Source organism: Centropristis striata, chromosome 18 (assembly GCF_030273125.1).
Source record: "Centropristis striata isolate RG_2023a ecotype Rhode Island chromosome 18, C.striata_1.0, whole genome shotgun sequence".
Classification (NCBI taxonomy): Eukaryota; Metazoa; Chordata; class Actinopteri; order Perciformes; family Serranidae; genus Centropristis; species Centropristis striata.
The window spans coordinates 16346992-16360951 of NC_081534.1; the positions used below are offsets into that span (position 1 = coordinate 16346992).

At 37.7% G+C, this 13960-nt stretch overlaps 1 protein-coding gene across 1 annotated transcript; it reads left to right on the forward strand.

Annotated features, from left to right (window-relative positions):
• The first annotated feature begins 321 nt into the window (after positions 1–321).
• LOC131991362 (G-protein coupled receptor 6) lies at positions 322–2508 on the forward strand. The gene is made up of 2 exons (XM_059356749.1): positions 322–558; positions 1475–2508. Exon 2 carries the CDS (start codon positions 1500–1502, stop codon positions 2505–2507), a length of 1008 nt encoding a protein of 335 aa, XP_059212732.1. The 5' UTR covers positions 322–558; positions 1475–1499; the 3' UTR covers position 2508.
• The last annotated feature ends 11452 nt before the right edge of the window (positions 2509–13960 follow it).

Genomic DNA, 13960 nt, shown 5'->3' on the forward strand with positions numbered 1-13960 from the left:
TATTATTTTTATTATTATTATTATTATTATTATTTATGTTCATTATACCTGCAGGAACTTGTTGTCTTTTCTGTGATAACCTGAGATTAAAATACACTCATGAGAGAGGTTTACTGAGGTATAAGACCACGCAAGAAGATGTAGTTTCAAGGCAAGAGATACCAATGACAAAGAGAAAGAGTCTCTCTGTCTCTCTCTCTCTCTCTCTCTCTCTCTCTCTCGCTCTCTCGCTCTCTCCGCCATGACGTCAGGGAGCTTTAAAGCCCTTCTTGAGCTTCTCCGGTCGGTCCCCTCTCGTCGTCGTCGCCGTCCTCCTCCTCACACATTCAGCGTCCTCACCGAGCTGAACACCGGCCAATGCTTCTTGCCACCCCTGCCCTGGGTGTCTGTCCCATGCGTGGGAAGCACAACAAAATCAAGGGCTTCACCTGAGAGCGTCTAAAGGAGCAAGAGAGAGAAAGTGGGCAATCCTTTCTGCATCCTTTATACTTTTATACTTTTACACTTTCCCGTCGGACGAGGGGCTCCTATTTCAGCTTCACCAGTTTTGTCACTGAGGTGCGTATTTCTTAACTTTTCTTAAATCGTGTTCCAGGAAAAAATGTTTAAGAATCTCGCAAACATAGCCTACTTTAGTAATCATATGATACGATTTAAATTAATACTGCAAGACATAATACAGAGCATCACTTTTACATTCCTTATAGGATAAAATGTGGATAAAAATACTAATATATAGTATAGAACCACAACGATACTAAAAGTGTTAATGAAAGTATTTAAAATAATTTAAGAAGTCATGATGATAGGAATCATGTTTTGCTTTCTATGGAGTTGATGTGATTTCAGCACCACGGACAGCTCCTCTGCTTTCTGCTGCTGCTGAATCACTACTACAATTACTTGTAAAGGGGAAATCCACCCTGAAACACAATAAATACATAAAAAAATCTAATTTCTAAATCTAAGTGTCTGTGGTTTTAAATGGTAAAATAGGCATCTAATGGACAGCTGTTTGTCCGAGCTCAAAATCAGTGTCTAATTTAGGATACAAAGGCTTTTCTTTTAGATATTCCATCTAAATGCATTTTAGTTTAATGCAGGTCTTTCTGATATGAGTTGGTGAAGTATTTTCTAAATATTGAGCACCTCGAGTTGTAGATGACTCTGTTTTTCTGCTGTGCTAAAACTTAAATTAAAAAATGAAAACAGATTGTTACGGTGGATACAATAGAAATGACCAAAATTTATTTTAGAGTGGATTTCCTTTTAACTTTTGCATGACTAGAACTGCTTGATTTACATTTAAATGCATCATATTGTAGGTATTGGTACATTTCATGCTTTTTTCATATGATTTTTTTTTCACATTGGGCACTTGTGTATTTCAATGAGGAAGTAAGTATGTGTCAAGATAATCTGTCTTTACAATGTCATTAACAAACCATTGTTCTTTCTCTCCTCTCTCGTACAGTATAAAGAGACAATAGCTTGGAGATATGAACGAGTCGCTGGTGGTGAACGACTCCTTTGCGGCCCCTGTGGCTGGAGAAGCCCTCCCGTGGATGGAGGCTGATTTTCCAGAGCGCAATAGCAGCCTGGAGTTCTCCACCGCCCCGTTAGATTTCCCCATCAACCCGTGGGACATTATGCTCTGTATGTCCGGCACCGTCATCGCCTGCGAAAATGCCATAGTGGTAGCAATCATCTTCTACACCCCAACATTAAGGACTCCCATGTTTGTGCTGATTGGGAGCCTGGCCACAGCGGACCTGCTGGCCGGCATGGGATTAATCCTGAACTTTGTGTTCCAGTATGTGATCTCCTCTGAGACTATCAGCCTTATCACTGTAGGCTTCCTGGTGGCGTCCTTCACTGCATCCATCAGCAGCCTTTTAGCCATAACAGTGGACCGTTACTTCTCCCTCTACAATGCCCTTACATACTTCTCAGAGAAGACACTGCAGTATGTGCACCTGATGCTAGTAGGGACCTGGGGGGTGTCTCTGTTTTTGGGCTTGCTTCCGGTGCTTGGCTGGAACTGCCTGGACGACCCGGACTCCTGCAGCATCGTCCGCCCTTTGACCCGGAGCAACGTCACTCTCCTGGCCGCCTCCTTCTTCGTCATCTTCGTGCTCATGCTCACTCTCTACTTCAAGATCTGCAAGATCGTGTGCCACCATGCCCACCAGATCGCACTCCAGCAGCACTTTTTTGCCACGTCGCATTACGTCGCCACTAAGAAGGGGGTGTCCACTTTGGCCATCATCTTGGGAACATTTGGTGCCAGCTGGCTGCCCTTCGCCATCTACTGCCTGGTTGGCGAGAGGGAGTACCCATCAGTGTACACCTATGCTACACTGCTGCCAGCCACATATAACTCAATGATCAACCCCATCATCTACGCCTACAGAAACGCAGAGATCCAGCGCTCCCTCTACGTGCTTCTCTGTGGCTGCTTTCAAGCCAACAAAGCCTATCGGTCCAGGTCACCAAGTGAAGTCTAAAAAAAGGTGCTAGGGCTCTTTTTGTGTATGATTGAATGTGTGTGTGTGTGTGTGTGTGTGTGTGTGTGTGTGAGAAAAGACAGAGCAAAAAGACAAAACCATCCTGTGACCATTGACAATCTGCTTACAGTTGACAGTGCTTTACTAAGAAGGTGTGATGCTAGAAACGTGTCTCTCATGCATACTGTATCTGCACTTTATTATGTCTCAACACGAGTTAGGATGAGATTGTGGAAACGCTGTGAACAAGAAACTTCTGTGAAAAAGACAAAACAAACCTGTGAATGTACTTAAATGCAGAGAAGGAATGGAAAATCTTGCACTTTAGTCTATGTTTTTTGAAATGCCAAAGCAGTATTGTATAGCCCTTATTGTGTGTGAACTTGTGAGTACCGTGTGCCATTTTTCTATTTTGTATGGTATTGTCTTTGATGTACATTTTCTACAAGAAGAATAAAGAAATTAAATCCACATGTGGCTCCATCACTTCTTCCCTGTAGCACGTTTTCCTCAAAGGAGTTCCTCCGTTACGCATGACTTGGGGTTTTTTTTTTCACAACTGCTTCCAGCCTCTTTCTCCGGAGCGCAGGTGGGTCTTGTTTGAAAAGACTAATGGCACCTTAGAAAGCAAGTACCATGTCCCTGGAAAATAGCCTCAATTTACACCAAGACACATTTGAATCCTGTTTGCTCAGTCTGCGCGTGAGGGTGTGAAAAAGAAGGAGGGGGGAGTGGATGAGAAAGACATATAGAGAGATACCACCAATGTGTGAAAACGTGCCATGTGATCAATTGTGCGTGGCAGCTTTGATTGTCCCCCTTTAAGCATGAGCAGGTGCAGTCTAGGCACACCTCAGTATAAGGCTGCAGAAGTCAAATGAGTATATACTACCTATATGATCCTTATTGGCCTGGGTATATGGCTGCACAGATAAGATATGATGCACTCATTACTGTTGCCTTATCTGTCTTTGTCCCACCAACATCTCCAATTATGATTCAGGAGTGCAGCAGCTGCAGGCACGTGTATACGCGTGTGACAGAGTGGGAAGAGCGATGATTATAAGTCTGTCTGCTCTCCCTGTCAGCTGTGCTGTAAAGACTCTAAATGAACCTGGCAGCTTCAGTGGCCACAAACACAGCAGTTTATCTGCCAGGCTATTTAAACAGGTAGTGTGTGAGGGCATCAGAGAACCACACGGCCAGGACGCCCTCGTAGAACAGGAGACTTGCAGACATGTGGATACAGAGACAGATATCTTCTTGTTGTAAAAGGTTTTACATGCCAAGCTGTTGCTGCCTTTATAGAAGGCCATCAGCACCCTAATTGTTTTATAAATGTTAATATCAGAATGAAATATTCATTCATTTCATTCATTAAACCATGCAAATGTTTTAATAACTTTAATAAATTCACTAATATGCCACTGAAAATATTACATGCACAAGTGTAAAAAAAAATACAGTTATTGGAGGTTGAATTCCATTTAACAGCTTCAGTGTCACGGTCAAGTTATTATGTCTGCTGTGAAAAAGGCATATTTATGTGTGTGTCACGTGCAACACAACATGATTTTAAAAGAAAAAATGTAAAGCATCTGACATGTATTAATCGCTTTGTATTGCCACTGAACAGGTTGTGACATAACTCAAAAATGTACAACTTTGCCAACTTGGTTGAATTTAATAATGGTTCTCAGTCACTAAATTGTTCCACATTAAGATGAGGACCATCATTTGATAAGGCTTTGCTTCAGGGAGCTCAATCTATAAAGATTTTGATTGTTAGACACCTTGAAGACCAGAATTCTTTAGCTGTCAACTGCAAGGAGATAACTGTGGAAGAAGATAGATTGTGTGTTCCTTCCCTCTAATACAAGAGCGTTTTATTAATTAGCGTCCCGACTGGTGGCAGGAGATAAACAGATCCTCAAACCTAAACATAATATTGGCTGTTTTAAACACAGGTTGTGAAACTGTTAAGCTAGTTTTAGGCACCAAAACCACTTGGTTAGGTTTAGGAAATATAATAGCTTGGGGTATAATAAGTAAGTGTATAACTTAACTTAAATTGCATGTGTGAGTTAATCTACATTACGTACGTGACACAAGTTAGGTCACTTAACCCCAACTTTCTCTCTATACGGTGTTTGTTGCTCTTTATACTAGGTGACCTGACTTCCTCCTTTGCTTTTGCCACTAGAGGTCGCCACCTAACAAAAAATTGTAAGTATAGGTCTTTATAAACTTCTTGTACAAACAATTGTGTTATTTTTTGAGGGGGGTATTCAGAACTATATTTAATAAAGGTTAGTATAGAAATAAGATAAGACAAAATAATATTCATACTAACCAAGTAAGTTCATGTTACAGCAGAACAAGAAACTTTTTTAGGAGCTATCAAGCTCTTTAAAAATGATAAATATGGCAAAATAAGAAAACGAATGACTTGCAAAATATATTTGAATTATTTACTGTGCATTACAATATTCATACTTATTTAGGAATCTGAGTAATATATGTCTTGAAGTAAAAATGTAATATTTCAACTCTGAAAGCCTATGTACATATATACACATATAATGATATACATACTAATTCAGAAGTGATGTAAACATATAAATGTAGAATATAGCATATGAATGAATATGTTTGTATTCTGTTAAATGTAGTTAATTCTTTGTGTCCCGTATTATAATAGAAGCTACTGTATTGTATATATAACACCAACAAAAATCTCTTTTTACCATAACAGCAAATTTTATTAGAATATCTTCTTATAAGTTCTATGATAATTTTAGTGAATCTAAAACTTTTATTAAAATCATATTTTGTGACGTGAGACATTTGCTGCTACACTTGAAATGAATAAGATATGTGTTAATGCTGCTGCGTCCTCGTCATTTTTTTGTCAGCATTCACAGGTGTGTGGGCTCTTTTCCACGATGGTTTCAAATGGGATTTTTTTGATTAAATAACTCTTGTTTAGACTCTGTTGGGCAGCTCGATGCCACTCACATCTCAAAAGCAAGTCTCACACAACAGCAAAATGAAGGTCAATGCACTTGCTCCTTGTGTCAACTATCAACTGTAATAATCTCCTGTTTTGAAAGCTGTGAGGCCCTCAGTCAGTTTAAAGCAGATCACAAAGTGGAGGAAAGGTGAGGGGTGCTATAGGCCACTAATGGACTGCACACTGAGGCCTCGGAGAAGTGTTTGTTCAACTTGTTTTTTTCTCCACCTCAACAGATGTTGCTTTTGCTCACCAAATCGGGCAACCACCTGTTTGTACACAGGGCTCAGAAAGTGAACAAGTGGCATTTTAGACTATGCTCTCTAGGCTTTAAATGTCTTAAATGGCACATATTGCTTCAATTATACTTTAATTATTGTGTACAAACATTCAGGAATTCATACACTCTCGTAGTGGTGTGTCAAGCACAAGTTCATCAATTTGTATACACATTCTGGAAATTATAAACCCTCTTAAAAAGGACTAAAGGGAATTTATGGGTCGATTTACTGTTTGAAAGTGTGGCAGATCTCTGTTAAGAGCTACACCAGCACATTGCTTGGCTGAAGCATTGAGTCTGAAGTTATGCTCGTCGCCGTCTTAAAACTGGGAGAGACCCTATTTGGACTGTGGAGGAATGAGGGTTGTACTTATGGATGTATCTGAAAATAAGCGGTTAAGCCTAAAAAAAATTGTACATTTCTTACCAGAAAGATTGGACAGCCGGCTCCCTGATTTGTCTTTTGATTCAAGACATTTTTAAATGACCAAAATGTTCAAATAAACTGTCATGAACTGAAAATTCACATTGAAAATGTTAAAGTTCTGAGACAAAAACATGACAGGTCCATGGCTATTTAGATACACACAGTGCTGTGGATAAGTATTGTTTCCTGATGTCGGCTGGCCGTGTTAGCAACCTGTCAATCAAAGGTAACCACACCCTAAATAATATGCTTCTTTATCATCTATTTTCCTCTAAATGGGACCATCATTTACATAATTAACATTATTGGCTTGAAGAAGATTTGAAACTAGAGATTGAGATCATAATCTTGCCATGAGAATATTTTTCTGAGGTTATAAATCAAGTGAGAAGTGGTTATATTTTTTATTGAGATAGATAGGACCGGAGTTCTTTTGCAACAGAAGATTGTAGGCTTCAAGCACTTCTGGGTTTGCTAAATTGCTCAGACCTGGAGGTTGTCGCCTGGTGTATTTTTAAGTCATTGCTGACTTATATGAGGTATATGAACTTAAAGTGACTATAAGAAACTTTCATTTTGTGTTGATTTTGGCATCCCCTGTGGACAGAAGCAGTAGTATTTTATGAGAACCATCACCTCGGGTCGCCTTGGCCAGCCTTTGCATTTGTTTGGAAGAGAGTGAAAGGAAAACAAAACTGATTTAATACTGTATTATAAGTATTATTTGTTTATTTAAGAAACATCAGTTGTATATGTGTTTATATACATTGATGAGTCTTATTTAATAACACTGTTTTAGACATATAACTGCACTTAAAGGATAAAGGTGGATGTTCAGTGTGCCTTCAACATCACTGTCACACTGATTCTTTTTTCAGAGGCGGTTCTTCGCACTGTTCAGCAGCAGTTTCTATCCTTTTGCTTGTTTTTGTTTTTTTTAAATCTTGCCTACACTATTTATTTACTTGTACTCATCTAACTCGCAGCTAAGAGTTCCCACAGTAAAACCGCTTATTTCATAAAGAGAAAGTCATTAAATACATTTATCGTCTGTGTCGTCCCCCCTCAGCAGCAAAGTGGACTTTTTTATTGTTGCAGAGGTTATTATTAACAACAGTGAAATTCACCCTCCTTTGATATTACATCCATTAGACTAAATAGGGTCTGGTAGCCGTGTTTGAATTATGTAATGCTTGATCGCTGCAGACCTGGGCAGCTCTCCAGGCAATTACCAAAGTACACAGTCGAATGATTCCCTCATTAATAACATTAATTACAGCGGTGTAGCAAATGCTCTCCATAGGAACCCTACTATTGCTCGGTTAGCCATTAGCTCCATGGAAAAGGCTTTGGTGCTATTGATTGCGTAATCGCCCAAAATGCTTGTTTTTGCTTTCCTCCTGGGGTTGTCTTTTCATTTTCATATAAAAGTGGGGCCCCAGGAATGTTTAAGATGCAGATGGTAGAAGGGAGACACAAGAAAATCAATAGTGGCATTCGTTTCTGATCATACTTCCTGAGGAAAGCGCAGCGGTGTCCAGGGAGAACCTTGCAGCCGCCTACGTGGTGATTATTGAACATTGGAGTTTACTATGATGAACAAGCACAGACACAAACATGCTTTATCTCTTGAAAAAGCAGAGACAAGCTACATAAAATCTGCTTTGCAATAAAAGCTATCATCACTTGCCTTTGTCCCTTTGCCTGTGTGTGTGTGTTTGTGTGTGTGTGTGTGTGTGTGTGTGTGTATGTGTGTGTGTGTGTGTTTGTGTGTGTGTGTGTGTGTGTGTGTGTGTGTGTGTGTGTGTGTGTGTGTGTGTGTGTGTGTGTGTGTGTGTGCACGTGTTGGCACAAGATTGTACTCTATGAGTGTGCTTGTTAGTAGCCTGGAACCTACCAGGATTTGTCATGGGTAATTTACCAGATTGTGGGTGGGTGTGCAGTGCATGTGTTGCCTGAATGCTGTCTGTATTCTGTACTGTATATGCTGACCTTATGCTGTGTGTAGGTGTGTGTGTGTGTGTGTGTGTGTGAGAGAGAGAGAGAGAAAGAGAGAGAAAGAGAGAGAGCACATCCCTAAACCTGACCCAGGGGCACATTAACTCCTCTCCCTCTGGCTTCTCAGAAAAACACTGTGATACGTGACAGTGTGGGTGAGGGACATTTTTCAAGGTACAATGAGCTTCATGAGAGTTGTGCAACACACTGTTTAAAGGTTTCAGCTTTGTACTCACACTAATTATGTTTACTTAGAAGTTAAACAACACACCAAGAAGGCAGAATGTACCTCCCTAATGGAGACTTAATGTACAGAGGGTAAAAATAGCTTTAAAAATGATCATACCCCAATTAACATATTTCTAAATATAGACAAACACATTTCCAGCTTATGTTCGTACATTCATCCATATGTCTGGATACTCTCCCATTTAGACAGATTTCCAGAATCACAACATTTCATATTTACAATAACAATTTATAGATATCACCATGAAACTTCCCCAGTTTGTTATTTACATTAAGACAATATTTTTTCACATTACAAGTTTTCTGAAATTGTATTGTAAATGAGGTGTGCATTAATGCTAATTTGCATATATTTCCAAGACAGAAATATTTGAATTGGATTTTATTATAATTTATTGCTCAGAGCATGAGAAGATAAAACTCATTTTCAGAAAACGGCTTTTAATGGTTTTTATATTCTTAATGGAAATGACTACTTCAAGGCAACACATTGAATGTTATTCATAGCAACAACAATAAAGACCACTTAAAACATATACTATTGTGCAGGAGAATGGGAGCTTTTTAACAATGTCCGTGATGACGAGGTTTAGACTACATTTGCGGTACTACCAGTGCAATAGAATGTTATCTTTTAGTGGATTTAGGAGAAATCTACAAAATACAGTCAAAATGTTTGTTTTAGATGTTTTCTTTCCACTATTCTGAAAGAAGACATGCTAAAGGAGAAAAATAGCCCAAAACCTCAAAAATGAACAGTGCATGAAAAAACATTTTTTTCCTTTTAGTATCTCGCCTTGAGATTAGAATTAGAGGACTGATGTCCAGCGCAACTCAAGAAACTCAGATCAAACTGTCAATTAAACAGCACAAATTAAATATGAATCAATATTCTGTTATTGTGTTGTTTTCAGAAATACAGTTTTGTATGATACAATTAGTACTCTTTAGCTGTAATTTGTGAAAGTTTGTGACCAGACCCCCATGTTTTTCCTACTTGAAAACGGCCACAACTCACATGCTCACAGCTTTGTTTCATGCCTCGTTGCTCTGATTGGTTGAGGGTCTGAGACTAATATGTTAATTCTTCTGGAGATACCAGGCTAATTTCTCCACTGATGTGTAGACAAAACGTAACTTCTCTAAAGTACTTTCTTGTACATTGTTTACAGCGAATGTCACATGTTTAAAACTGCAACAGTAAGACCATTTTACAACAACAGTTATGACAGCATACGAACTGTTGTACATATGTTTTTTTAAGAAGTTATCACACAATCCTCTTCATTAAATACATTGCTTTAACAAAACATTAAAACTGTTACTTATTTATTTTCTCTTGAATGTTAAATTATGTTTGGAGGTTTTTATCTCACATTCTGATCATATCTTACACATTGCTTCTTTAAAGGGAGAAAGTGAGAGGGAATGAAAGTTTCCTACCATACTTTATGACAATTTTTTTGCAATTATGTAACTGAAAGAGAGGAGATTCAGTAGGAAGTGGATCATGAAAAATCAGACACAATCTGGCTTAATTCAGACCATTTAACTCTAATTTAGCCTCAATTTCCACACCCAGGTCAAGGTGACCACAATGATACTAGGCCACAGCTTTGCTTAAATTTTATTTTTTCTTCTTCAACAAATCCACCGTAACAACTCAGGCATGGGAAGAAAGTATCATTCAGATTTAAATGTCTTTCATTTTTTCCTGAGTGAAACAGGTCAGATTGCCCTGCAAGATAATAAACAGGCAAATAAAACTGCTCAAGTTAAACATGTGTATTGTGTAAAAGTTCTGAAGGCGTCTGCAGCCAGTTCACTTACCGTGGTTCTTTGACAGGCTCTCTATTACTCACACCTTCATTTAGTATCATTACCTGCCATCAGCTTACACCTTGTTTGATACTCTACTTTCCCTCAGACTCAATGAACCTTCCCACCTCAGTCAGCATGTGAGTGTAACCTCTGTAACCCAACGGCTCAACTCTAAAGAGGCAAATTAACTCTACCTAATGCCACCCACCACTCTCCCATCCTCCCCCTTTACTTGACTCTTCTCTCATCTTCTTTTGAAGAGAATCTCCTCTTTACTTATTCAGAAATTAATCACCACTCTGAACACAGTGATGCTGACTAATATAGAAATTAGGGGCTGAGGGGATAAATTCAGCCCCGACCAGCCGAAGGACTCAGGAATATGACTTGCATTATTATCTGAGCATGATGACTTAATTCGCTACTATTAGCTGCGTTTAATGTAATTTCTCTGGATGACAGCTGGGTATAAAGTACAGCTTTATGAGGTTAGCATGAGCACTCTAGTAGAAGTAATTTAAGTCTAAAAATATAGATGTATAGGACAAAATGATGCGCCACCATTTAAAGTAAGTATCAGTGTAATGTGTGAGTGTGTAAAAGTTTTCTAAAATTCCTTTTTTTTGATTAAGTAAAGTGAATGAACAAATATAGTCAAAATTAAATCTCAGCAGATACTAGAACGAACAAAACTTTGCTTTAAAAAAATAAATGTTATCTACTGTCTTACACAAGAATACACATTGCATGGCACTGTCCTGATTGACAGGTCACCGTGTTTGCAGTTTGTCAGACAGAAGCTAGCCCCGCACTAAAGCATGCCCTCTTTATTGTCTATTTTATTCTAAATGGGACCATAATTTACAAAACAAACATCATGCTGTATTGAAGAAGACTTCAAAATAGTGATTGAGACCATAAACTTATTATGAGAATGTTTACTAAGGTAATTGATCAAGTGAGAGGCAATGTAGTTTTTTCAAAGACTTCAATAAATCTGACTTCTTTTTGCAACCAGTGGAGTCGTCCCCTGCTGGCCATTAGCGAGAATGCAGGTTTAAGGCACTTAAGCTTTGGCATGACTTTTCACACCCGGGGACTTCCCTTATTTTACTACACTACATTTATCTGACATCTGAATCCTCTGCAAATTAAGATTTTACAAACAAAACATACGATCATCTTATAAAGCATGATGCATTATTATGGATCAGAATAACCAACAAAGTAGTTAAAATTATCTCCTTGACAAACAACAAGCATAGATTTCAGCTTAAACCTTACCAGTGAATGCCATAGCATATTATATAATATATTATAAAAAGCAAAACACTAATTTTACACTACTTGTTATACTTTAAATTTAGCTGATAATGCTGGTATATTTTAATTTATGTAAAGTTTAAATGCATGGATTTTGCATTGTGTTGCTGCTACTTTTACTTTTAGTTTAGTTTATTATTAAGTTCCCCATTAGCTACAGCAAAGCCACAGCTATTCTTCCTTGGGTCCAACAGTATCAAATATACAGTTAACACAAAACATTAACATTATAAAAAATAAATAAATAAATAAATAAATAAAATAACAAGTAAGCGATATGCTTCACCTAACAAAACAAAACCAGAGTGAGCGTTTACACTTATTTACTGTGCTTCATTCATTCTTCGTTATATTAATTATTCACATACTTATCCATATTACACACATTTCTACATATCATATATGTATACATCATTACACAATCTACTAACACATAATACAAATAATATTCTATAAACATTCATTCTACAGCACATTATAATAACACATATCATATATCTATAGAAATATACTACATATACTACTTAAGTAACAGATAGTTGCATAAACTACCTAGTTTCATACTTTTCATTGCGGAGCATTGTATAAGGCCTCTTCGGTAATCTCTTCACCTATGTGTCTGGACTAAACTTTTATAGTAGTCACTGTCCTAAAATAGAACATGTGCCCTTCAGTTACTATACTTGACAGCATTATTGTCTAGCTTCTCTGAAATGGACACATGGAATACTTAAGAAAATGAAGGCCAAACTGGACAGAGGATGAGAATGTAATTCAGGAAGAATATGAAAGGAGTAACCACATAATCCAAAGTAAATTCAGCCCAGCCATAACAAATATACACCTATTACTACACAATGTCAAGGTTTATTTACAGCAATAGTAAATAGTAAGAGTTGTTTTTATGATTATTTTACGTGTTTGTAAGTAATTTTTTTGTTGATCCATTTGATGTAAATGGGAATCGGGTTACTGTGGTGAGGAAGTGAGCTTTGAAAGCCTGATGGACAATATAATGATGGATGGAAAACAGGACATTTTATTACTATTATATAAGAAACAAATGTTAAATTAAAAATGACAAAACATTTGATATGATACTGTTATGATGTAATATGGCTCAAGTGAAGTGGCCAAAAAGGGCAGCAAGTAATATGCATTACCTGAAGAGACACTGAACCTCCACCTGCAGCCGCTGAGCTCAAACATCCTCCAGAAAGCTAAGTGACATCTGGCATTTTGGTGCTCGGACAGAACTGTTCTCAACTCGTCTTTTTGGTGAGTCGTGTTGTTTCATAACTCAAAACCACTTAACACACTGTGTCATGGAAAGCAACATTGCATAAAAGGTCAGCATCTGACCAGCAGGACTGTTACCTTGGTATATTTTAGAGTGAGCAATTGTATAGACCTAAAGTAAGCGGAATTTACTGCTTTTCCACTTTTTTTAATGATTGAAAATGATGAGAAATCTCAGCCAACTCTATTAAATATAAGACTAAATACTTCAAAAGTAATCAAATGTTAAGAAAAGCACACAATATTAGTGTAAATTACCAAAATATTCAGACTAATGTGTCACTTTGTTACTGAACATGTTCGAAGGGCTCATTTAAAATGTTTTTAATTGAGCATTAATATCAAACACAATCTGCAAATGAATACTTGAACATATTCAGTGCCCATAATCATCTTTTAAATCCCACAGAAGTGTTGCATAATGGGCTTGTTTACATTTGTTTAATCTGGGGATGGGAGATTGAGAGTGCGTAGGTGTGCTGTGGACTGTGTTTGTGATAATCGAGTGTGTAGGCGGGAGGGCAAACAAACAGTTATTTGCTTGTCTGTCCTGTTTTACATTTTACTGATTTCACACCACCACCAAAAATCACCCCTGTGCATTTAAAGCAGAGTGAAATATCATTATTAAAGTATAAGTCTGATTATATTCCTTTTTATTGTTGACAATTCCCATTAAAAGCCAATTGACTGATCCTACAACATTATTGTCAAATTGTTAATATTGTTATGGTCTGGGTGGAAATAAAACCTCATATACAGTAATTAATTCAACTATGCCATAGAGCTCCTTTGTTGACAGAAAACTTTTTTAAAAAACAGCAATGCTCCACATCAAGTGGCATGTTTCTTTTTTATGATTAATACAGGTCATTCTGCTGGAAATATTACAACATATGGTAACTGGTAAATGGACCTGCACTTATATATCGCTTTTCTAGTCGCTTTGGGAATCCATTCACACACCGGTGAATGCAGCATCGGGAGCAATTTGGGGCTCAGTATCTTGCTCAAGGATACTTCGACATGTAGGCTGCGACGGT

Bases quoted from the DNA above. Each gene is read 5' to 3' on its own strand.
- LOC131991362 (XM_059356749.1), top strand. From the start codon at position 1,500: ATGAACGAGTCGCTGGTGGTGAACGACTCCTTTGCGGCCCCTGTGGCT.